The sequence below is a fragment of the Siniperca chuatsi genome, linkage group LG15 (genome assembly GCF_020085105.1).
Source record: "Siniperca chuatsi isolate FFG_IHB_CAS linkage group LG15, ASM2008510v1, whole genome shotgun sequence".
In the NCBI taxonomy this organism is placed as follows: domain Eukaryota; kingdom Metazoa; phylum Chordata; class Actinopteri; order Centrarchiformes; family Sinipercidae; genus Siniperca; species Siniperca chuatsi.
Window position 1 is genome coordinate 12,420,416 of NC_058056.1, and position 24,522 is coordinate 12,444,937.

General features: G+C 41.2%; 4 protein-coding genes across 6 annotated transcripts in view; 3 read left to right on the forward strand and 1 right to left on the reverse strand.

Annotated features, from left to right (window-relative positions):
- The first annotated feature begins 2,723 nt into the window (after window positions 1-2,723).
- LOC122861408 (actin, alpha cardiac muscle) lies at window positions 2,724-6,201 on the forward strand. Its single transcript, XM_044165747.1, has 9 exons — window positions 2,724-2,854; window positions 3,921-4,071; window positions 4,190-4,318; window positions 4,527-4,637; window positions 4,731-4,815; window positions 5,145-5,306; window positions 5,399-5,590; window positions 5,685-5,866; window positions 5,960-6,201. The coding sequence occupies exons 2-9, from the start codon at window positions 3,943-3,945 to the stop codon at window positions 6,101-6,103; spliced, it is 1,134 nt and encodes a 377-aa protein (XP_044021682.1). The 5' UTR covers window positions 2,724-2,854; window positions 3,921-3,942; the 3' UTR covers window positions 6,104-6,201.
- Window positions 6,202-7,369: 1,168 nt separating this feature from the next.
- arhgap11a (Rho GTPase activating protein 11A) lies at window positions 7,370-15,155 on the forward strand. 3 transcript variants are annotated; one of them, XM_044166666.1, is made up of 12 exons: window positions 7,370-8,090; window positions 9,151-9,218; window positions 9,324-9,420; window positions 9,514-9,770; window positions 9,888-10,051; window positions 10,148-10,288; window positions 10,537-10,611; window positions 10,985-11,158; window positions 11,257-11,386; window positions 11,678-11,786; window positions 12,495-12,609; window positions 12,700-15,155. In XM_044166666.1, the coding sequence occupies exons 1-12, from the start codon at window positions 7,962-7,964 to the stop codon at window positions 14,190-14,192; spliced, it is 2,952 nt and encodes a 983-aa protein (XP_044022601.1). In that variant the 5' UTR covers window positions 7,370-7,961; the 3' UTR covers window positions 14,193-15,155. The 3 variants fall into 3 exon arrangements, with proteins under 3 accessions (XP_044022601.1, XP_044022602.1, XP_044022603.1); XM_044166667.1 differs by lacking the exon at window positions 10,537-10,611 and having other exon boundaries at window positions 7,371-8,090; XM_044166668.1 differs by lacking the exons at window positions 10,537-10,611; window positions 10,985-11,158 and having other exon boundaries at window positions 7,371-8,090.
- Window positions 15,156-17,399: 2,244 nt separating this feature from the next.
- On the forward strand, window positions 17,400-19,375 carry grem1b (gremlin 1b). Its single transcript, XM_044166669.1, has 2 exons — window positions 17,400-17,653; window positions 18,085-19,375. The coding sequence occupies exon 2, from the start codon at window positions 18,086-18,088 to the stop codon at window positions 18,632-18,634; it is 549 nt and encodes a 182-aa protein (XP_044022604.1). The 5' UTR covers window positions 17,400-17,653; window position 18,085; the 3' UTR covers window positions 18,635-19,375.
- Window positions 19,376-20,381: 1,006 nt separating this feature from the next.
- Window positions 20,382-24,522, reverse strand: part of LOC122861414 (formin-like) — a 39,854-nt gene continuing 35,713 nt past the window's right edge. Inside the window, exons 15-17 of the mRNA XM_044165779.1 lie at window positions 24,234-24,383; window positions 22,492-22,573; window positions 20,382-22,381 (exon numbers count right to left, since the gene is read on the reverse strand). Coding sequence (XP_044021714.1) covers window positions 22,337-22,381; window positions 22,492-22,573; window positions 24,234-24,383 — 277 coding nt within the window. The 3' untranslated portion in view covers window positions 20,382-22,336. The remainder of the gene's footprint in view (window positions 22,382-22,491; window positions 22,574-24,233; window positions 24,384-24,522) is intronic.

The following is a 24,522-nucleotide window of genomic DNA, read 5'->3' on the forward strand; positions in this document are numbered from 1 at the left end:
TAACTCCCAAGTGCTCTACACATCTATTCCCAACCCACCAAAAGCTTGCTCTTTGTCCTCTGCCTTGTTCCCAGCATTCCTGCAGTACCACTTTAGAGGGATGATGTTCTCTGTGTCCTTTAAGGAACTGGCCCAGTAGTTAGTCATTGATTGCTTACTTCTAATTTCTAGTTGCATCTCTCCCACCAGGACTTGCAGGGCTGGGCTGGGGGTCGACTTTACTGCTCCACAGCACTGTCTTAGAGCTTGTGCTTGTATCTTATCAAGCTTTCCCAACAATGTTTTGGAGGCTGAACCATAGACTACCATAATCAAACACAGACCCATCCATTGCTACATATACTGTTTTTAATGAAGAGGACTTTTATTAATAATTAATTTAATTTCAATCCCCACTTCAATCCCCACAAGATATTCCTTCCTCTTTTCCATAATGCCCCATCTGGTTCTACTTTGGAAAAAATGTCATTAAGCACAATTGAGAAGATTCATGGACTTATTACACTCCCTTGTAGGGTCCCATTTTCCACTACAAATTGTCTTTTTTTTCTTTTTACCAATTCTTACTTGGATAGTTCTCTCTACCATCTTCAGCTTTATCAGAAGTCCATCATATCATATGCTTTTTCAGTGTCAAAAAACACTGCTATAACTGACTCTTTATTAATCTGTGCTTTTCTCATCTAATTTTCTGAACAAATCATACAATCCAGGGTTCCTCTTCCCTTCCTAAACCCACTTTGATATTTGGTCATTATTCCTCTCTTTTCTATAAAATGTGTCCATCTTTCAGTAACCATTCTCTCCATGATCTTACAGATATGCGATGTGAGGGCTATTAGTATTATCCTAAACTGATGCTGGGAAAGGTATGTGTTGGTATCTGAGAGTCATTCAGTGGTGGAAGAATTCAGATCCTTTCAGTAAAGTAAGAATTCTTCAATAGAAGAAAAAGTTATGTTATGAATATGTTAAAAGTATGAAAGTATTATTAGCAAAACCGTATCAAAAGTAGAAGTAGGCTACTCAATTCAGAAAAATGCCCCCTGCGAGTGTTCTACCATTACATATAATATTACATTATTACTAATGTATTAATGTGTAAGTAACATTTTATTGTTGTAGTTGGCCGAGATCAAGCTAATTTTAAGTATTTTACATACTGTTGTCTAGTTTCATGTATGAAAATGCATCATATTTTATAACTTCATCATACCTATGTTTTGTATGAAAAATCTTAATTTGTAATGCAACTATAGAGATAAATGTAGAGACCTGAAGACAGAAGACATTAACAACAGGCTGAGAAGTACTCTTCATAGCTAATAAACAGTCCTAAATGGAGTTCCCCTATAAGCATTTGTAAAACACTCTCTATATATTACATTTTTATTTACAAAGCTTCAGAATGTAGGAGTGAATGCTGTCTCTCATTGTTGCTTGGTAGAAAAGTCTGATCATGAATCACATCTCCTTTATTCTTTTATCAAAACAATATTAATCCAATTTATGAAAGTCTTCTTTGGCATGCTAATAACTATGAGATGCTTCAGCTGCATCCAGCTCCTATCTGTGGGGAGGACAGCTATAAATAGGAAACCCCAGTATCTGGTGGGGCAGCCTGCAGCAGAAGAATGCTCCCACATGCCTCCAGCTGTGAAACTCACATATTGTACTGCTCTTTTACATCTGAGTCATTCTTCCTTACCTGAATCAGTACATTTATTTTATCATTACAAATACATGAATGGTATTCCCTGAGATCGGACCATATGTATTATTTTCTTTGGGAATGATGTTGTATCAACAAATAATCTGTCAAATGTTTGTATCATTCCTGCATAGATGAGAGTATTACCCCATAAGGTACAATGTACATGGAGGAAATATATGGGAAAGTGGGTGGCACAAATATGGACCTCCTCTTTGCAAACTCGCGGCTCTGGAACCTCAGTGGCTGCACATTACTGACTGCTGTTCACCATAACCCTACAAGGAGACAGCTGGGCCAATCAGCTCAGAGCACTGACACCAGCAGTCCACTCAGACAGCCAGATGAGACACAGAGCCCGGCTGGCGTTACCATCAGCTGTTCCACACGTCGAGGAGGCTCAGCGCACATACCAGCAGCATGGTTCACAGACATATTCAATGTTTTCATCTCCTTAACAAGACACCAGTGACGCTGTCCTGACTCGGTCATCACAGTGGGCCTTCTAGGCTGTTATGAGTATAGTAAAACCTCTTAAGAGATATGACATATGTGTTCCTGCCTGGTGTAGAGAGGCACATTATGTATCAGAGTAACAGAAAATACAGTATTTTAAAATTTAAAACTCTGATTGCATGATATTCACACTGTGTCTTGTTTTTAATATATACTTTCAGGGCTATAAAGAAATTATACTGCAACAACCATGCAAGTGTGCATTGTTTTCAGGTATGAAGTTACATATTTCATAAAGTTCATGAAATAAAATTTCATCTTATAAATGCAGATTCTTCTGTATGTTCCTTTCAGAAATACAATTATATTAATGTTAATGTGATTGTCTTGTATTAAAAAAATAAACAGAATGGAGACAGATGCCTCTATAAGACCCCCCACACTTCCTTTTTGTTGAGACCTACCAATAATATTCCATTAATTATTGTCAGGCAAGTGACTTACATCCATGTATGTAAAACACACTTTCCTGTGGCTTGTTGATTTTTGCTGGCAGCTCTTATTTGGACTTGTGTGAACCCTCAGCCCCGCCCCTGGTCCCTAGACCCAGTCTGGGTCCTATTTAAGGGGCTCTTCTCACCCTCAGCCTTTGTCCCAGTGGAAGCATCCGCCTACCAGTGCACCTTGGTGAGTACATTTCACAGCTTGTTTCTCTGAACCACTGTGGATATGTGTGATCTGATAATGATATGTTTGAGCTGATGGTACTTAAATGACTGAATGGATGATGCAACTTCAGCTAACTAATGGTTTTCACAAGTTGTAATTGCTTGGTGAGTACAGTTAAAAATTGAGTTACTGGTTATGCTAGATTGATTGCCATGGGATGTTGAAATTAACATTATTAGGTGATGTGATTTTTTGTGATGAGGACACTCCATGGTGTTGAAGGTTTCGGTGGAAAAGCATAGACAGAACTATACATACAGTATCTCAAGCGTATTATATGGGAGTATTACTTAGATCAGTGCGCAAAAGCTGGGCAGAAGTTGGCCAAATTCACCTATGCACCAATGAATGAAGTTGGGGCAGTTGGGGCATGGAGCCATGTAGTAAAACAAAAAGTGTCACAGTGTGGGGACAGATGGGTGCTGGCTTGGCAATCAGACAAGTTCTTTCGGACCTGAAATAGCAGGAGATCCATTTGTCACTTGTTTCACCCTGTTAAGCACAGCGGGGGTGCTGAGCTTAAAATAGATCACAGGTCTCTCTGATATGCCCCTTTTTGGTGCTATATCAGCAGCTCTGAAATGTCCCAGGAACAATCATTGTCGTGGAGATATGGTATCAGTAGTTGTACAACAAGGTTAGCACCAAAATAGCATCCAAAGGCATGTGTAATTAGCTCTCTATACATAGCATGCATTGAGTGTGTTAGTGTTTGAAAGTGATAATACTTTTAGAGCAGCCATGAGATAGTGTTGGCAGGCCTTCAAATGCGCTCTGGATCACAGCTAATACGTATATTAATCATATGAGTGATTTATTGATTATGTCAGTGACTTCTTCAAATATAGCAGGTCTAGTCACCTCACCACATTATCAGCCACTCTAGTGATAAAGTGTCTGTAATTGTTCAATTATAACAGGCCCTCATGCTATGTATTCTATGATGGGCAGTTTAGACAGCTGCTCCTAACACCCAGCCTGAACCTTCTCTCCTTGTGTTTCTACCCCACCTCTCAACTTTAAGACCACCCCAGTGAAGCCTAATCATGTGTGACGACGATGAGACTACCGCCCTTGTGTGCGACAACGGCTCTGGCTTGGTCAAGGCTGGATTTGCCGGAGATGACGCTCCCCGTGCTGTCTTCCCTTCCATTGTTGGAAGGCCCCGCCACCAGGTAGGCTTAAATCTGTCCCCTTTTACTACCCACCAAATCTTATCCTGCATTATTAGTGTTAAAAAGTAAGAGCAGCTTCTCCCTATGTCTTATGTTCCTCTTTTGCTTCTTCCCTCAGGGTGTGATGGTGGGTATGGGTCAGAAGGACAGCTACGTAGGTGATGAGGCCCAGAGCAAGAGGGGTATCCTGACCCTGAAGTACCCCATTGAGCATGGCATCATCACCAACTGGGATGATATGGAGAAGGTGTGTGTTGACACTGAGACTCATTTACAACATTCATGACAGCTGACCTTCCGCATCCTTGACAATTCACAGCCTGGCCACCGTCATAAACTATGCTGTTTTTTTTTTGTTTTTTTGATGTGGCGCTTTCTTTAGAAGACCTGGTTGTTGTTCACTCAGTCAAGAGTTGTTTCAGTCCGGACATCAGCTGTTCTTTTTCCTCTGTCAGATCTGGCACCACACCTTTTACAATGAGCTGCGTGTGGCCCCTGAGGAGCACCCCACCCTGCTCACTGAGGCCCCCCTGAACCCCAAAGCCAACAGGGAGAAGATGACCCAGGTACTTGACAGTCACTTCCTCTCTGCTCTGTTTTCACATATGTGTTCTTGGGTTAAGACAAACCTTTCACATTCTGCTTGCTTTTTCTTGCAGATCATGTTTGAGACCTTCAATGTTCCTGCTATGTATGTGGCCATCCAGGCTGTCCTGTCCCTGTACGCCTCTGGTCGTACCACCGGTCAGTACACTGCAGCTTTTTCATATGTACCCAGTTTAGCCTGTGGTCAGTAATGCAATTACCTTAAATAAGAAGAAATTGTACTGCAAGGGAGAAACTGTTGAATTTCTCTAAAAAACTGGGGGGTGTCTGTCATCTGGATAGATTCCTGTCTCATTGTCAAGAGGAGTTGTTAATCCCTCTCCAGCAGGGTGTGTGCCAAGTGATGTCAGCAGCATTGTATAGTATGATGTAAGACATACTTGAAGAGGGCAGACTTGTATTTAGCTGCCAATCCTCACCTTCACATGCATGCGTAGCTAACAATGGTTCTTTTCTGCTTGCTAAAGGTATCGTGCTGGACTCTGGTGATGGTGTGACCCACAATGTCCCCATCTATGAGGGTTATGCTCTGCCACACGCCATCATGCGTCTGGATCTGGCTGGCCGTGACCTGACTGACTACCTGATGAAGATCCTGACTGAGCGTGGCTACTCCTTTGTCACAACTGGTAGGTCCATGCCATCATGATTCATTCGTTTAATGTGTATATGAGAGGTGTAAAAATGTTGCTTCTCAATACATGAACTTTCTGCTCCTTAGCTGAGCGTGAGATTGTGCGCGACATCAAGGAGAAGCTGTGCTACGTGGCTCTTGACTTTGAGAATGAGATGGCCACCGCTGCCTCCTCCTCCTCCCTGGAAAAGAGCTATGAGCTTCCCGACGGTCAGGTCATTACCATTGGTAACGAGCGTTTCCGTTGCCCAGAGACCCTCTTCCAGCCTTCTTTCATTGGTGAGTAATTGGTTGCATTTGTTTTGTGATAGATCTAAGGAATGCAATATTTTGTCTCAGACAAAACTCATCTTTTTTGCTTGTCCTCTACCAGGTATGGAGTCTGCTGGTATCCATGAGACTGCCTACAACAGCATCATGAAATGTGACATTGACATCCGTAAGGACCTGTATGCCAACAATGTGCTGTCTGGTGGTACCACCATGTACCCTGGTATCGCTGACCGTATGCAGAAGGAGATTACAGCTCTGGCCCCAAGCACCATGAAGATTAAGGTGAGAGAACTGCAATGATTTTAAGTCATCAAGTTCACCAACAAAGTGAATAAACACTTATTAAAACTTAAATGGTGTTTATTCGTCGCCTAGATCATCGCTCCACCTGAGAGGAAGTACTCCGTCTGGATCGGTGGTTCCATCCTGGCTTCCCTGTCCACCTTCCAGCAGATGTGGATCAGCAAGCAGGAGTACGATGAGGCAGGCCCCTCCATTGTCCACAGGAAATGCTTCTAAACACACAACCAACCTCCTTTCGTCCATGCATTTGTACGTTGTCTCCTGTATATATATGTATATGTTCTATTGTAATAAAGATAAGCCTTGTGAGAGTATCTGCTGTGCTGTTGATTGTGACTGACAGAAAATGTGCAACATGAGCAGGTGAAGGTTGGGTATAAATAAAAATGCAGGGACCTGCTCCAAGAAGATTTTTTTAATTATCTGAATAACTTTGCAGAGTAAAACACTGAACAAAGGTAAATGAAATGAAATTGGACCCTGTCCATTGGTTTCAAACATGCAGTCCACAGTCCTCATACCCAGGAAAAAGCAGTCACACAAGCATTAACATGTTAACATGTATTTAACTTCAGATCATCATCATAAACCGGGCAATACTTTGAGCAGCCGATAAACATTGATCAAGAAACTGTCTCATTATTACTTGAATCCAATAGAAAGCTACTGAGCAGGGAAATAGATGTTGGGACCTAAAGACACTTTGTCTTTAGATATTGCAAATTTTCAAAACTTTTGCTGTCTTACTTTCATTCTTCTCTAGGGTTAGATTTCTTTGTTTTGAGGATAAATATGGATAAATATAGAAAGATTAAATGAATACAGCCACTACAAATATGGGAAGTGAGGGCCTTGAAGAGGGCTCGAGTCTTGCCACAAATGAGACCATTTTGCAGATGAGTTTACACAACATGGCTTTCTTAAAAGCCAGGAATGAGGAACTTAGTGATGGCAGTCACCAGTGTGTTTTAGGTTGAACACAGTTATATCATTTATTGCTACACAGCATTTGATGTTGCAATCCATTACAACATTTAATCTTTTGTTCCAAGTATCTTTGAGGATTGGCCCTGGTCATCTTACATTTGTCAGTCCTCTCATTCTGTTTTAAGTGATCTAACATGCTGAATATTGTTTTCAAAGGCACTATCTAATGGTGTACACAGAGGCTAAACATCATGTGCCATAAGTACACAAACAGCGTGAGGGAAAATTCAGCAGCTAATAATTTGAACCTAATCAAATATAGGTGTTTGTCTGTTACAATGTATATAATATGATCGTCAAATGCGCAGTACAATTGCAGTTTTGTGCATTTTCCATTTTAAAGGTGCGACTAGTTTGAGTTACAGAGTCAACCGGTTGACAGGAAGCGTCCACTTGACTGTTCATCTGGCCAAACAGAAACCGCCCCGCCCAGTAAGGCTGCCCCGGGTAGTAAAACACACGCCCTAGAGAATGTTATTCGAACCGTTTCCAGCCAATCAGAGCGTAGAGCGTAGGGAGCGCCGCTGTTTGAATGCTCTGCGAAAACAGACAGCCTCGCAACCGATTTGTCGAGCTAATCATAGCACAATGCAGTTAGCTAGCTAACGAATTAAATATGTGTAATTCATACAGTTCGCCGTTTGAAACGAGGTAAACCGTAAGTTTAAGTAGTGTAACATCGAGAAGATATTTTGTTTTGTTTTTTTCGTACGAAGGTTGTTAATGAGTTAATGTGACTTGCTAACCTTAGCTAGCTAACTGCATTGCAACTGAAGCATGAAGCTAATGTTAGCCATTAGATAAGCGCTCCATATTGTAACGTTAGTCAAGTTGTTAACATCTCCTTGGGACTGAGTAACTTTGTAGCTCTTACTGTTGACGGTTGTGGAGAGCGTCTTGTGAGCAATTAAGATCCACGTGAGGATGAGTTAGCGTCAGAAGTCTGGAGAAAAGGTTTAAGTTAGAAAGACTCGGGGTCAGAACAGAACTAATACAACTGTGAATGTCAAGTTTATTTTGGTCCTGACAGATGAGAGTGAACGAATTGTTGCAAAGTTAATTTGAAAGTACAAGGAAGGAGTGTGAAATGAAAGTCATGGAGAAAAATGTGATGCGTCTATTGGCTGTGCAACACCTGCGCACAGCGTATGGGATAAAGACAAAGAACTGGAACAAAAACAAAGCGGCCAGCTGTAAGTCAACAGCCAACAACTCGGTAAGTTTAAAGAAAACCAATTAGCAATGAATAGCACGATTTACTTGCGTTTCCTTTACAGTGACTCTGAAACTGGACTTGACAATCTGTACCACAAATCAACAAGTAGTATCAGTATCAGCCTTGGACGTAGTATTGTTTAGTCTATTGAATCAAATTAGCATGTTACTGAAAGCATGCCCCCACTGATGAGACCCATTTGTTCACAGGCCGTTGTCACCCATGTCAGTCACTGCTGATACTTTGTTTGGATGGTCTCGTAATTATTCACACCATAAATTTCTTTACCAGCAATAGAAAGCCAAGTCTAACAAAACACAAAAGGACAATATTTTCTCATAAATCTTTATAGAGTTTATTGTTTTGATGTTTTTGGACATTTTGGCAGGGCAATTAAACCTCTACAGGATATGCCATACTGAATTTAATGGAAGTTCATTTTAAAACTCTGAAAACCCTGTTTCTTCTTGTGTGCTTTACTCGTATGTGACTCACAGGAGTCACAAGGTATGTTGCAAGAGATGTTGTGACTTTCCAAATGAACATTGAACTTCTGCTTTTGCAGGGAATGCCCTAAAATGCTCTAAGAGAAAACAAATGCCACAAACTTTAGCTCCGACTATGTGAAGAAATCAAGAATTGAAATGAAGTAATTTTTCTACACTGAAAAACAGTGGACAGATTCAGATTGTTGAGGTTAAAAACCAACAAAGTGGTTGCTGCAGCTTTCATCATTGTTCTCTTAAACTTGCAGTGTTTGGCAGCCAGCCATCAAACTGACTGGTCAAAAGTCATAGAAACGTGTGGCAAGGACATTCTTGTCTTGTCACGGAGAACTCATTTTAAGCATTTTAATCAATATGGTATTTAAAAAAAAAAAAAAAAAAAATACAATGCGTCCAAGATTTTATACAGATTAATACATGATGCTCCTGATAGGTTATTTGAGTGAATTAACAGCTGATTTGTTTTTCTCATATTGTTTAGCTTTCTTGTTTAAAATTTAACATTGTAGAGTTGATGTCTTATTTTTGTATCTTATTTTTGATTGTTCCCCCAGACAAAGGTTTTCGGGGTATCTCTGGAGAACTTACCGTACTATAATATGGAATGTGGGAGTGTGCCAAGGCAAGTGGACATGCTCATTTACTTTTACTTGAGCTTAGAGTTGGCAAGTTATTTCTTGTCCCATCTTGTACATTTTGTACTAACGACATTTCAATGCACTCTTAGCTTTCTGGTCGACGCATGTATGAAACTGCTGGCACATATCGACACAGAGGGCCTGTTCAGAAAATCAGGCTCTCTCATTCGCCTGAAAGCACTGCGGGTGAGTGATGGCTGAAGTTGACCTTGCATTCACTGAGGGACCTTGACCCTGAGTATGGTCTAACACAACAGAGCTGTGTTAATTTCCGTCCAGGCAAAATTGGACGCGGGTGAGGAGTGCCTGTCCACTGCACTTTCCTGTGATGTGGCCGGTCTGGTGAAGCAGTTCTTCAGGGAGCTGCCAGAGCCTGCGCTGTCCACAGAGCTGCAGGAGGCCTTCCTCAAGGCCCAGCAACTCCCTACCGAGGAGGAGAGGACCTCTGCCACCATGCTGCTGTCTTGTGTACTACCCGACAGAAACCTAACCGTCCTGCGTTACTTTTTTGACTTCCTCCACAATGTGTCTAAGAGGTGCCAGAATTATATTTAGTTGGATTATTACTTTGTTACATTTAACAACATTTTACCTTTGTCTTCATATATATATATATATTACTGCTATTTTTCTTTTTCTTTGCTTAATCGCAGGAGTGCAGAGAATAAGATGGATAGCAGTAACTTGTCTGTAATCTTGGCTCCCAACCTCCTTCACTTCGGAGACGGTACAGAGAAGATGAATGCCAACACTGAGAAACGCCTCAAGCTACAGGCAGCCATAGTACACTGCTTCATAGAGAATGCCCACAACTTTGGTACGACCTGATGCATCTTACCTGCAGGTCATCTGTGTGTCAGTCCACACTGTAGCTTTTTAGCACTAAACATTTGGCTGTGTCTGTGTGTTACAGGTGTGTTACCACAGTTTCTTCTAGAGAAAGTTCCAGCCATGATGGGCTGTGAGGCGGGGGTTCTGTCCCCTACACACGATGAACTTGAGGAGCTTGATTTAAACTCAGGGATGAAGAAGAGACACAGACGCAGCTTTGGATGTAAGACTAAATCATCAGAGGTTTATTTATTTGGTGAAAGCTGCAATATGCAAAGATATAAATCAAATCTCGAATTTGCCAGATAAATTCCAGTTGCACTGGTGCAACCACACTGGAAATATTTAGTGATTTTAGACCTATTCATGTAAAATGAAACCCTGTATTGCTGTAACTGTAAATTAATCATCTTATTTTGAAGCAGCTTTAGTCTGGACTGTTTATATGATTCGGTTTGTCTCATATTTCAGATATGGTCAGTGGTGCTCTGAATAAGATAAAAACTAATAGAACTCCCACAAATGCCACCCAGTCAGACAGTCTCGGTAGGTACTGTGGTCAGATGAGATAATGTTGCCTGTCATGTAGCATGATGATACTGGAGCAATCCATCTGCTGTGCGCATGAATCGAAAAGCTATCTGTCTTCTGGTGCGCTTCAAATGAAATTGGCTCACATTTGTATTGATAATGAATAATAAGTAATTTGAATGACTTGAAATTATGCATTGTTTCAAATGTCTTGGCTTTTGTTTTCTTTGCCTGTCTGCCTGTCATTTGCATGGATCATCTTCAACACATTTCAGTGAAGACCTGCTTATTCTTCTCAGTTCTTTGGCTCAGAATCATCTTTGGGATGTTTTCAAATATAAAACAGCAATACATTTGAAGATATTTAATTCTTTTGTGATTTTGCCAGTTTTTTCTTCTGCAACTCCTGTGATTGCAACACCATCCTCAAAGCGAAAACTTCCTTTGGAATCTGGTCACTCTTTTGGATTCTCAAACAAGAAACGTAGATCTGTCAAAAAGAACCTTGGAATAGAATTACTTCCCAATACTTTGTTCAGCGGGACTTCCACTCCTGGATCAGGTATTGATGATTGTTTGATCCAATGGACATCACTATTCGTCTATCTCTAAAGTTTGTGGTTAAGTTTACATGTTTTTTCCCCTTTTTATATATTCTAGCCTACAGTGCCTTAGGGGTGTTGGACTCTTCCCAAAATACCGTGTCATCAGCAGGGAGGTCTAGAAGGCAGTCAGCTACCTCTGTGAGGAGGAAGAGCCGAAGACTTAGCAACAGGCATGCTGTCAACAGGTACCCCCTTTCTGTGTCCTCAGTTATCCTTCAAAATTCAGTTATGTTATTTGTTCCTTAGGGAGACATGACAAGTGATTCCCCATAGAAATTACAGTAAGGTGCAGTAATAAACATTCACTGAATAACATTCAAACTGAATAAAAATAATTACGACAAAGTGATACCATGAAATGCAGTGTGCCGCATATTTCCCACTATGCTATACTATACAGACAGATTGTAAAATATGAATCTCAGAGCTACATGGTATTCATAGTTTCTTACGCTGATAATTTATATCCTTTTCAGAGTTGAATCTGGGAGGGCTGGCTGCTTTTCTCCTAAAGTCAGCAAGAAAGAAGCACCACGCAAATCTCTGCGCTTGCGTTTTAGCCTGGGGAAGAGCAGCAAAGACGCTGTAAGTGTGGTTGCCCGAAAGAGTTCACATTCCACTCATCTGGTTCACAGATAAAAAGTGGGTTAATCAAGTGTATTCAGGCATATGCTGCAATTAACTATTCAAATCAAGTAACACATTTGCACATGGGGTGTTGAGGTAAATTGTTGCACAGCAGCACTTTTTTTTATTTTTTGTGACATTCTAAGTTTTCTTTCAGTAGCTAATACATTTAAACTAATGCATGCACAAGTTTTAAAAGAATTTGGATTGTTTTTTACATTTGTAATATTACAAAGTAAATTGTGTTCATACTTACAAAGCCACAGGATATTTACTGTGCCCTATTTTCAGTGATTAACTATGTTAAGCACTCAGGTGAAAGAACGTTATTATATAGTATATACATAAAATATATTGTAACATGTTGTAGGTTATATAAGGTACGCTTTTTAAGGGGCTTAAGGTGCATAACTTTCTAATGCTATATAGTTTTATGTATATTTTTGACTTAATAAAAAGTTGTTGACCAACAAATCCATATCTGGTTTCTTCTGAGTGATTTTTGTCATCCTCTGAAGAACTAACCACAACAATCATTGAATTAACATTAATGTTACATTTTGGGTAACATCTGTGGGGTCCTTTTTAACAACATAATACTCTAAAGCTTAATCCTCCTTGAACTTTCTTTCATCTTTCATTTCTCATTTCATGCTGGTGATAAAGGGGTCTGAGTCCATTGGCTGGCGACTTGCCACTCAGGAGAGCACCACCAGTTTTCGTTTCACCAAAGAGACAGAGTTCAGTCCATCAGTTCTGCCTAGAAAGGCTGAATCCAAAAGTGAGTACCAAATGAACAAATCAAATAAACGGCTAATAAATTTAGTCTTTTGAGATGTAATGCTTGCTAATATCCCAATTTGTTTTATAGGCTCCAAGTATATCAGTAAGTCTGAAGACAATTTGCTGACCCCCCAATGTGACCCAAGTGCCCACCGGACCTCGTGGAGCAGGGAGACTCCTGTAGGAGGCCAGGCTTTCAGCGGAGGATCTTTCACAGACACCCCCATGAGCATTTGCCTAAAAAGCAGCTACATGTCTGAGCCAGCCATTGTCATATCAAAACCCCCAGCAGTGGCCAGCCTTCCCAAGAAGCTGTGTTGTGCTTCCAGTGCTGAGAGCCTGGAGAGTGAGAGCTCCATCACTGAAGCTCCGAGCCAAACTGGTCCCACCCTGCTGAAAATAAAGGCCTTCCCAGTGTCAGGCAGTGACCTCCAGGCTGTCATGCAGGATCCCTGCAACTCTACGGTAACAATCGCAACAAAACCACCAGACAGCATCCTAGTCCCTCCACCAGAGACTCCTAAAGGCAAAGTTCTGTTTGTGGACACAGAGGCTTCCAGCTTCCCAGCTCCACAGAGCCTTCTAGCTAATGATCAGAACATTACCTTTGGCCAGATTGAAATTGCTGCTTTATCACCGTTGCATATTGACAGTGTAGTTTTTGAGTCTGGTGTATACTGTAGTCCAGCAGTAAAAGCTGATAAAGATTCACTCTATGCTGCTCCCATCTGTAGCCATAACAGCTCCATGGTGGGAGAGAGTGAAAGGGAGGTAGAGCAGGTGAACTGTAGCAGGTTGATCGACGCTCTAGACATACAGAGTCCCGCTCTCTTCAAACTGGGTGTCTTCTCTGGGCTGCAGTCCACTCCATACAAGCTGGACCTTGAACTCCGAGATGAGCCTGGTACACCTCCTAGTACTATAGTCAGTGCGGTACATGATAAAAATGAATCCCCAGAGGTTTGTTCCAAAGTCCAAAACCAACAACCCCTCTTACCATGCAGCCTGGAGGCAGAAAAGCGTCGGGTGGCAGACCACATTAATCACTTCAACAAGCTCACCCTTCATTCTCCCAGAGGCTCCACGGCCAAACAAATCAGATCCCCGCTCAAGTTCCAGCGCACCCCTGTGCGTCAGACTGTCCACAGGATGAATTCTCTCCTGGGGGAGAGCAGGAGACCCACCAGAAATGCAGAACTCACCACCATCCAGAGAGGTCCAGTGGGGAAGGCAGTGAGCCTGGAGAGCGGCCTCTCCCCTCACCCACAGCTTCAGCCTCACCAGGGAGAGGCACAAGTGGGACTGTCCAACAGCCTTTGTCCCATAAAGAAACCACCTTCTGTCCCACCCAAAAAGCCCAGCACCTTGGCCCGCAAACCCAAGGCCTGTGCTCTGGGCGACGTGACCAACAAGGTCCAACTAAAGACCAAAGTGGACTGTTCTGTCCCTGATCCATCAGGAACTCAGAAGCCTCTTGTGCAGCAGGTAGTAGGGAAGGACATGAACCATTACAGAGGTTCACCTAGAAACCCTCTTAACCAAGGACAACTGCTGTCTGCTACCAAGCCTGTAGATTTGTAGTTCAAAATCTTTTTTTGCCTTTATGTTCCCTCCTTACTATGCAGGTCTGTCTGGTAGGACTACATAACATTAAAGCAAGGGTAGGTAACATTGGAGAAAACTAGCAAGAGACAGCTAGATTTTGAAAGTATCAAACCGAAAAATCCCACCCCCTCCCTTCAGACCTCCCTCCAAAGCCACTCCCCCAAAACACATTTTCATGCCCAATGAGCGTCCGGGCAGAGTGCACGCAGGTAGGTAGGTAGACAGGCAGGTAGGCCAGCCAATCATTTTATTCGGGCCAAATGAAATAATTGGCTGTGCTTATTACAGGCCTGTACAGCATTTGATTTATTGATTGCTGTCGGGATGTAAAAAGAATTTCAACAAATATAACCAAAAGAAATTCTGAAATACATTACCCACCCTAGCTTTAAACATTCCCTCTTATGTTATCCATTTTTTCCCCCAGGGTTTTAATTTATTTTAAAACAGCTACTGTAGGTGCTGTTTGTGTTGTGTTTGGGCCTTAATGGGAGATATTCATATGCCTTATGTATGTTTTACTCTAGTAAAACAAGTTTAGAAGTCAAACATTGACACATATCAGCCTACAAGATTATATGTTGCGTAGTGTTTAGACTAGTGTGCAGGCCAAGTTATGTGAAATGTGATTGGTGGTATGACTGGAAATGTTTAGATCAAGTCTTATGCTTTTATTTATGCATTTTATATCTAATCCTTAGTTTAAAAAAAAAACGGTTTACTTAAGTTGCAGTTCTTTTTTTTTTTTTTTTTTACTCATCATGAACAGAAAGAAGAAAAATGCACCTTTTGTTGGATTCTATGAAAGAAAAAAAGCCACACAGTATTGATCACATCATCTGTCTATCGCAGTCCATTAATTTCAAAACCAACAGCCAGTAAAATGCTTTGCCATGTGAACTGCTTTAGACAAATAAAATCAAACAGCATATATCTCTACGTTTCTCTGCAGTTGAATTCTTCTGGTTTGGATAACTAATTCCCCGTTATTGGAGCCACAAGGGGGAGTCGTACAACCACAACATCCGACTGACGCGTGCTCTGAGACATGCTCCTGTTCATACTGTAACAGGGCTCAGGAATGTATTCTGTCAAAAATCTGAAGTTGCAACTATATCCACATCAAACTGCTTATTTGCAGCATTTATTTGGACAAAGTTGGTTCTGGTACATTGGAAAAGATTTTCTTTCTGCTCAGTGTAAAATCGGGTAGGGGTACTACTAAAAAGGCTGTATGGATCGGGCCTCACGTCAACCGGTTTAAAACTTATGTTGACATTTTTTGTCTTGTAAAGAATCTGGAGAGTAGACAGTGAGAGGGTGAAGGTCATATTCATTCCTTGTGATTTATTCTCAACACATTTAATAGGTTGCATTGGGAGGCTCGCGTGCTTTCCATGTGTAGTAGGATGGATTGGACAAAAGGTTCTGTTACTGCAGCAGCTTCCTATTGTTACCGCTGCAGTGTCGATTTATATTGGTGTGATTCTCCACCTTCAGGCGCTGTTTATGATGCATAAATATTGCAGACTATACAGTTGGGCAGAGGCCATGTGCTCAACAGATGAGTTCACGGGAAGAGGAAACGGTGCGATGTTAAGCCACTAAATTTTCACCTCTGAAAGAACGTGAAATATAGATAGATAGATAGAGAGATATAGAGATAGATAGAGAGATATAGAGATAGATAGAGAGATATAGAGATAGATAGAGAGATATAGAGATAGATAGAGAGATATAGAGATAGATAGATATAGAGATAGATAGATAGAGAGATAGATAGATAGATAGATAGATATATCCTACGGAAAATTCAGTAACAGACAATTCGCTAATTAGTTATGTTATAAAGACACGGGCACGTTAAACATGTGACCTAAAAATAACCAACAGTGTGGGTGAGTTTTAATTTCCAGAATATCACCAGGGCTGAAAATGTACCCCAAAAACTAAGGATGATCTTCAGTTGTCTTACTGTATTTTCATATTTTGGCACCACTTTCTTATAAGTCTCCCTTTTATAACGGGATTGAAAGTTGTAACTAATGCCTTTTTATATATAATTAATAACTAAATTACTAATGTTTTATACACAGTCATTACTTTTGAGTTGCCAGGTTGTGATAAATCTTGACACTTGATTATGTTTTTTGGTTATCAAGACACTCTAATGGACCATTAACCTTCTGGGAAAACCTGCAGATTATCTGGACCAAAATCTATCAACAATTTATTAGCATTTATAACTCCAGACTTGTAGCTTATTAGACAGTGCAATCATTTATTAATAGATTACCAACATTCATAACTGCATTTTACCAAACATAAAGTAAATGACATCAAGAATATTTCACAACCTGGCAAAACTTGGCTCTTAATGTATAAAGCATTAGTAAATAATTTAATAACCAACAAAACCACTATTAGTTACATTATAAAATGTGCCTTTTTAGAAACTAGTTGTGATATTTTCCTTTTAATTAATTTGACCATAGGGACAATAAAAGACATTCACTTTAAAGACCGTGAGATTACTGATAAACCACTTGTATAGTGGCCTAATTTGGGCATGTGTAAATAAACGTACATTGGGGACACGCACAATAAACAACTGAAAGGCTATGGCTATCCAATGAAGCAAGGAATACTTAAATATTCATACCATACTGCGTGCCTGAAATTCCCAATCGTCTAAGCAAATTGTGTCCATTTTTATTTATTATGCAAAAAGCCTATTTTTCTGTTGGCCAAACTGACAGGTTGGCTCAATACTGTCTCTGGTATTCAGCTGTACTATATAATGACTTCACAGAGACTTTAGAATGCTTTCTGTGTTGAGGATTCACAGGTGTGCTGTAATGTGATAGTCAACTTTTCTAATTGAGTTCATTCCTAGATTGCATGCATGTTCAGAGTTTGCGTGAGGACTGTGAACGCCTCCTTTCCGTTTTAAAATTAGGATATATTGCACTGTATTCTCATCGTGCTTCTTTTGATTAAAAAACAAAACAAAAAACAACTGTTTTACTTTTTCCATGTGCGCATAAACTTCAGGCCTGTCCGCTCTCGGCTCTTCTCGCCCCCTCCTCTCTGCCTGCCCTCGCTATTCCTCGGTTGTCTGTTTTCTTGAAGTGGGTTCAGGGAAGTGTTGAGGGGGCGGATAGTTTTGATTTTCTCTACATCTTGCTTAGCCAATAATGTAGAAGGAACTGTTGTGCACATCTCAGCTGGCAGACATTTAAAAGGGAGACAGTCCGGCGCTGGAGCAATTTGTATTAAACCCCCTGGCCCCCTGTCTATGGAGCGGTTAGTCTCCCACCCATCCACAGTCCCGCCAGTGTACAGTCGACAACAGTAGGTGCCTATCACCTCGGAAGGTGCCGTAGAGGACTGACAGGATCAGATCATCGCACTTGTAGCAGTGGAGACTCCCACAGGTGAGTGAATTTGGACTGTTTCAACATCCACGCGCATCGTCTTTATTATACTTTATTTGGTTTATGGCTTATAGAAAGCTTGTTTTCTACTGGTGTGTATGTGTGGATACGTGATTTATCAAACAAAGTTTATATGCTTTTGCTTTAGCTAAACCTGGTGGCATTCCTTTGCGCAATGGATAATATATAGCCTAATAAAGTATGAGAACATAATACACAAGACATATTTCTCACTCAAATATTTAGACGGAGGTAATTCAGATATACAGCTATGTTGTTTTTCCATTATAGTCTCGTTTTGCATGCAGTTTTTAAAAAAAGCAAGCTGTGTCTGTGCGTTTTTACGCAGCGTAAAAGCTTTGACAGCTGTGCGCAACCCGTCCAGAGTTGAAACGATATAGGTGATGAATTATTTTCTTCTTCTCCCCAAGGATGGCCAACTCAACGCGTATCTTGTGCAGTATGGTTTTCATCATGGGGTTGCTATCCTCTCACGTGGATTCCAAAAGAAACCGAGGTTCACAAGGCGCCATTCCTCATCCTGACAAAAGCAACCCAAACGAATCGGAGCAGCAACCGCAGCCTCCGCAGGCGGGCTCCGGGTCCCGGCAGAGGCAGGGCTCATCCTCACCGGCCGACGAGGTGCTGGAGTCCAGCCAGGAAGCTTTACATGTGACTGAGCGCCAGTATTTGAAACGGGACTGGTGCAAGACGCAGCCCCTCAAACAGACCATCCACGAAGAGGGATGCGTCAGCCGCACCATCATCAACCGCTTTTGTTACGGACAGTGCAACTCCTTCTACATCCCCAGGCACATCCGCAGGGAGGAGGGAGCCTTCCAGTCCTGTTCGTTTTGCAAGCCGAAGCGTTTTACCACCATGACGTTTACTTTGAACTGTCCGGACCAGCAGCCACCCACCAAGAAGAAACGCATCCAGCGCGTCAAACAGTGCCGCTGTATATCCATAGACCTGGACTAAAGACGCACAGAAATGTGTTGTGTGTGTGTGTGTGTTTCATATTCTTATTCTTCGCGTACAGGATTGTTTAAAAATAGAAAGAAAGGCTGTCACACAGCCAAGAACACGTGCCTGTCTCCATCTAGGAGGAATCATCAATGAAGGCTTCCTACATGTAGGTTACAACGATTCTCTTCTTGCACAACGTGTGAACAAATATGGACATGCAACTTATAAACCGACGTTGAAATGCGATGAATATTTTACTCCTTACCAGTTTGGCAACACGCAGCATCACTGCACGGGGACGCTGACTTGGAATGGGCACGTTTTACGCACGGCTTCCTCACCCCAAGAGGACTGCATAACCCTGGTTTATTTAATAAGTCACTGTTCAAAACGCAGGAAAACATTCCTGCTCAGTTTTGTATTTTTGAGTGCATATGTTTGTTTAACTCGATGTTTCCACTGTGTGGAATTTGATGGATGAGTGGCGATATTTGTAAATTGAAAATGTGATTTTATTTCGATATTTCAAGAATCTTTCAAGGTTAATTGATGTCTGAATTTCGAAGTCCATCAGTTACGTTTTTTTGTAAGTTGGGTGCCTACTCAGTTGTAGAGACAATAGGCTTCTTTGTTAGTTAAAACGGACAATGTACAGTGGTGGTTTCTACAGTATCAAGATTGATGTAACCGGTTTGTTTATCCCTTTGATTAAATTATCCATGAAAACATAAAATAAATGGATTTTGGAATTTTGTTCATATCATCTGTTACTTTACACCTGATGTAAAGTAGGAAGGTGTATTATACACAGTGTTAATTATCCCCTCATCATCTGCTGCTCCTCTGCTGCATGAAGCATCTTGCGGAGACTTTCGCACTCAGACCTTGGAATAAATTTCATCGTAAAAGTAGTCAGTTTTATGAGAAAAGATGCGGCTCCTTGTTCCAATTATCCCTTGAAATGATGTCATTTAACTTCACTATTTATTTTTTTTACATGGCTCGCAAATCTGTCGGAGGACTGAAAAGGGGGAACGCGGTGTTTGAGTGCAAATGTTGGATTTTCTGCCTAAACGGCACCAGTACACCGTTTGTTGGACTTTTTTCTTAATTAGAAAATAGATTTAATATTGAATATCCACCTTTATAATATTTGGTCTAAGACACAATCTGTAGGATTATTTTGGTGTTTGAATAAAAAAATTAGGATGAGTTGGAAGTGCCACAAGTGTAAATCTACAGTCAAAAATTAAAACTTAAAAAAAAAAATCAGAACCAACTGGTGATTTATTAATCCTTGTTTGATGAACATAAACGCACCATGCAATGTAATTTAGTTTTTAAAATGACTCATGAAATATGTAAAACCAGGTCCTACATTTCCTTTTTAGGGCACATAATGTATTTAGGTGATACAACAAATAGGCTAAAACACTGAAATGTGCATCTCATCACATTCCTAAAGTCTTAGTTGTCATAAAACAAATTTCAAGTGACGAGACAAATTCCTCATGTTAATGATAATCACTTTATTTTAGGAGTCTTTCAGGAACAAGTTTTAATGTCTAAAAATGAGGCTTGATTGAATGACTTAAATCTGACTCAATGTTTATTGATCAGCCTAGCTGAATTATGAATCATTAAATCCTCTTTGATGAGTAAGGTTTTTACATAAATATCACATTTGCTCTGTGCGTTGCTGGGCTTCTAAAAGCCAGCCTAATGGAAGTGTTGACAGACGGAAACTTAGAGATACTGGTCCAGTTTGTTCGGCATCCAGTAGTTTATTCTTGAAATTTAAAACAATTCCATAAAATTACAGAGCACCTATATGAGAGCTACTGAAGGTTACATGAACCGACATACATACAGTAGAGGCTACAGCAGTTCCTTGGCCAGTATCTGCTCTTTTTTGTTGGTTTTCAAACCCTCTGAAGTCAAACATAGCAGTTTAAAGTTATGAAATATCTAGATTTTTATACAAAATAAATGGCACACGTGAAAAGACTTTGGAGGGTAAAAAAGTAATTCAAGGTGCAGTTTTATGGATAGTCAGATAATGGAAGTCTATCTGAGGTATAACAACTCACATGGCTTCAGGTGATATGCTTAAATGTTCTCAATAGCCAAAATACAACCCTCATCTCTACAACTGTCTTAATTCTATGCAAATTACTCAATTTCCTGTAAATCAGTGGGCACAACATACAGGTAATATCCATGTGAAAATATATCTTTGATCTGACTGACCTATCAGGCAGCTTCTCGGTCAGTTACAACTCATAAAAATACAGCCTCAAAGGGAACAAAGCTGATGTTTTTTGGCATAAAATAAATCTTTTCTTACATAAATAGACTTTTCTTGAATGTTACAGGAGCATGGTTACATCTTACATTTGCGAAAATTGAGCTTTCTTAGAAAAAAAAATCGAACAGAATTTCATCATGAAGCAAAACAATTCATAAATCTTACAACAAGGAAACCATACCCTTGCATAGGAAAGGAGGTGCAAAAAAGTGCAAGACATCTGAAAAACGGAGTGCGGCTTATAGCAAGTTACGACATACAGCTACTGCAAGCAGTAAAGTGCTTAAAAGTCTGCCGGACGCAATGTGATGTTAAGCACTCAATGAAGGATTAACAACTTTGCATAATGTATATTTAATATCTTGGGTTAGAATGGGTGCATGGCCAAGACTTGTGTTCTTCTGATGTTTTTAAGTACATGTTTGTATGTACGTGTGTGTGTGTGTGAGGGGGCCAAGGCTCGCTGCCAGGCTTCTGCTCTTCTCTGGCCGTCACCCAGGAAAGGTCAGTCTGGTGCAGTGCTACACAATACAGTGAAAACCTCCACGTACTGATTTGTACACACACGCACATTTAAACGTAACATGTCTTCATCTGCACTTGAAGCTCGGCGCAGATCATTTATCATACTCCTCAAAGCTGCACGGTCCCTTCCGATTCTACAACATGACATATTTACAAGACTTTTAATGAGCCATGGTGAATGAAAAGCTATTCGCTACAGCAAAAGGACTGGGAACTGCTTTTTCCCCCCGCTTCCAGAGAGAGAGAGAGATCGATCTTTTTTATCAATAAGGATTTTCCTCTGAGCAGTCTCCATGCAGCTGCATCTATTCATTTAACAGCATCAACGTCTTAATACAGGAGCATTATCATCTGCACTTCAGAAAGAAATTGTTTCTCAGCTCTTGTAGATCCAGAAGGAACCCTCCTGAATGTGTCAGCTGGCACTGTTATGAATCCCACTGACCCCTTGAGACCTTTCACAAGCTTGGCACCCAGAGGTCACGCCACACTGGATGAATGAGATCAACCTTTGGCCTTTAAGACTCTCATCACTGCGGTTGAGTCAGCCATGCATCCTCGCTGCAGGCCCAGCTTCTATCTGTATAGCAGACAGAAAAAGCTCAACATGAGGGTGGTGGAGCGTAGGGTGGGGATGAGCGGGTGGGGGAGTGTCCAGCGCTGTTAGTGGGGCAGAGATACGGCAGTGGGAGTAGTAAGAGTCCAGAGAGGTTTTATTGTGATTCCATACGGGGACAACAGCGGACAGAGGGCAGTCCGCTGTTGTTGAGGCAGGTGGTAAACGCAGGAGACAGGAGGCCTACGCACTTTCTGATCTGTGATCTTCTCCAACTTTCTCACCACCACCACTCATTTCTTCTTCTTCTGCTGTGTCATTTCATTCAGCTGGAGGACACGCCGGCTTCCTTCTGCCGCAGCCTCTCTTTCTGTTGGCAAGAACCACAAAAAGATTCAGTGTATCGAATTTGGTGCGGGCACAAGAAAGAGCAGCTTTCAGGAAATTCCATTTCTCTGCTGTTCATAGATCAGTTCTTACCAGACTGTTGGCATTGATCTTCTTGGTTTCAACTCTCTTCTCCGCTGTGATCTTCTTGATGTTTTCTTGAGCTTCCTTCAACCTGTGGGGAAAAAAAATTATCCACATGGACTTGATATCTGCAGAACCTTTAAAACCACAAGTACACACTGAAAGCTCTGGAACTAAATCATGAAAATAGTATGTGTGTAACTTGTGAAAACAATATAAAGTCAGAAGCCTCTCATCACTGTGACCTTGTGAATTTGTTTGTAAGAGCAAGACATTTAAGTGATCTCCCTGGGGCACCCTGTGTCATGGAGCTATGTAGAATTGCACACACACACACACACACACCTCCTAAGAGTTTGCGGTCAGTGAAAGCCCTATAAGTGAGAAGCAGTAGAGAATGACAGTGGGTTGATGAGATAATGAGGTAGCCTTTAAAAAACACTTGGCTTTTATGAGTGCGCAAACAGTATTTAAAATAAAGTTAATTGTACATAAGCACAATCAGCTGTGAGTAATGTGAGACACGATGACCTAGTAAACAATTAGGAGCGAGTACATGGATCCATGGCAGGGCTGTGAAATCTTCAAGTCCTCCATCTCACAGAGAAAGAAGGCGGCTCAGTTCAGAGAGCAGTGGCTTTGAATTTGGAGGATACTAAAGCTCAGATTCATATGATGTGTGTGTCAAGAGTTATGAAGGCACCACATGATATTTAAAAACAACAACCCAAAATGGCCATGCAGTTTGGCTGGACAGTAACAAACAGCTTCTCTCAGTCCCGTTGTCATCTCCACACGTGCAGTTTTCCTGCCCTTTGGGCTGCATGACCGGCATCATTACAGTGTTTATCAGTTCTCCCATAACGTACTGCCTTTAACGGCCACAGGCCCCTGCCCGCTTGCTAGTAAAGCCAGGCGGCCGCCAGGAGGGTCTGCTGTCCCTCAGTGGAATGCCCCCCCAACATGACGCCTCAGGTCAGGGCAAACATAATAAATTCAGGCCCCCAGTCCTTCAGACAGAGGGCCGAGGTCTACCGTTTGCCTCCTATTTGATGGCCTGCCTCTCTGCTTTAATTCCAGCCTAGCATCCGCACATCACCCTTGTACAATTAGTGCTAATTTGACATGATGTCGTTAAGCACCTATCCGAAGGTGACAGAGACAAGAAGTCCAACCCGAGGATGAGATGGTTAAGCCTCAGTTTGATAGCTAAGTTGGTGTTCTGCAGAATTGGGGTGCATCCACTGACTGAGGAACAAGATATTTTATCATGTTTCAGGATAGGCTTTACAGAGGACATCAGTCAGGTTTTTATGACCATCACTTAAAGGCGCACTCCAGCAATTTAGCATTGCACTTTCATTAAGTTGGGGGACTAACGAGAGGCCGATTCAAAAAAGAATAGTCAAATTCTATGCAGCAGAGGCAGAGGTATCCCAAGTTTTAGTCCCTAGTATGGGTCAAGCGCCAAAAATACTGGATCCTACATTTCCCATAATGCAACTCAATAGCATCTTTCGTTAGACCCTTTCTGCCCATGTCTTTCAAACTCCATGTCTCAAATTTGTAACACGGACTTTCTGTTAAAAAATTCTTAAGAATCTGAGATTATTTTTTCAGAGCTCCCATCAGAGCCACAGACAACATTGTTACAACTGTTTTCACAGCTTGAGTAGTACTCCTCCCAACATGTGAACTAATCTTCATGTGAAACTAAGAAATGGAACAACCCCCACTAGAATCCGACTCACCTTTCCTTGGAGATGTTCTTGCTTTGTCGTATCCAAGTGTTCTTGAAGTCATTGCAAAACTCGTACCAAAGCATAAAAATGTAACTCGGGGCCACTTCTTTCTCCCCGGACTTTGGCTTAACCCCAAAGTAGTTCACCGTGTCCTGGAAACTGTAGAGGAAAACAAAACAGAGGCACAAATAGTGTTGTCTTATCACACATAAACACTTATAAATAACCTCCGGCATAAATAATAGTGCGTTTCAGTGAACTACTCTAGGTTTATAAGTCAAAGTTATAAACAGCAAGT

What these genes read in the sequence shown, in the direction of transcription:
- LOC122861408 (XM_044165747.1), top strand. Translation starts at nt 3,943, where the DNA reads ATGTGTGACGACGATGAGACTACCGCCCTTGTGTGCGACAACGGCTCT. An exon ending in CTACTCCTTTGTCACAACTG is followed by an intron (nt 5,307 to 5,398) that starts GTAGGTCCATGC and finishes TCTGCTCCTTAG; the next exon opens with CTGAGCGTGAGATTGTGCGC. An exon ending in CAAGCACCATGAAGATTAAG is followed by an intron (nt 5,867 to 5,959) that starts GTGAGAGAACTG and finishes TTCGTCGCCTAG; the next exon opens with ATCATCGCTCCACCTGAGAG.
- grem1b (XM_044166669.1), top strand. Translation starts at nt 18,086, where the DNA reads ATGGCCAACTCAACGCGTATCTTGTGCAGTATGGTTTTCATCATGGGG.
- arhgap11a (XM_044166666.1), top strand. Translation starts at nt 7,962, where the DNA reads ATGAAAGTCATGGAGAAAAATGTGATGCGTCTATTGGCTGTGCAACAC. An exon ending in ACACAGACGCAGCTTTGGAT is followed by an intron (nt 10,289 to 10,536) that starts GTAAGACTAAAT and finishes CTCATATTTCAG; the next exon opens with ATATGGTCAGTGGTGCTCTG. An exon ending in GGAAGAGCAGCAAAGACGCT is followed by an intron (nt 11,787 to 12,494) that starts GTAAGTGTGGTT and finishes CTGGTGATAAAG; the next exon opens with GGGTCTGAGTCCATTGGCTG.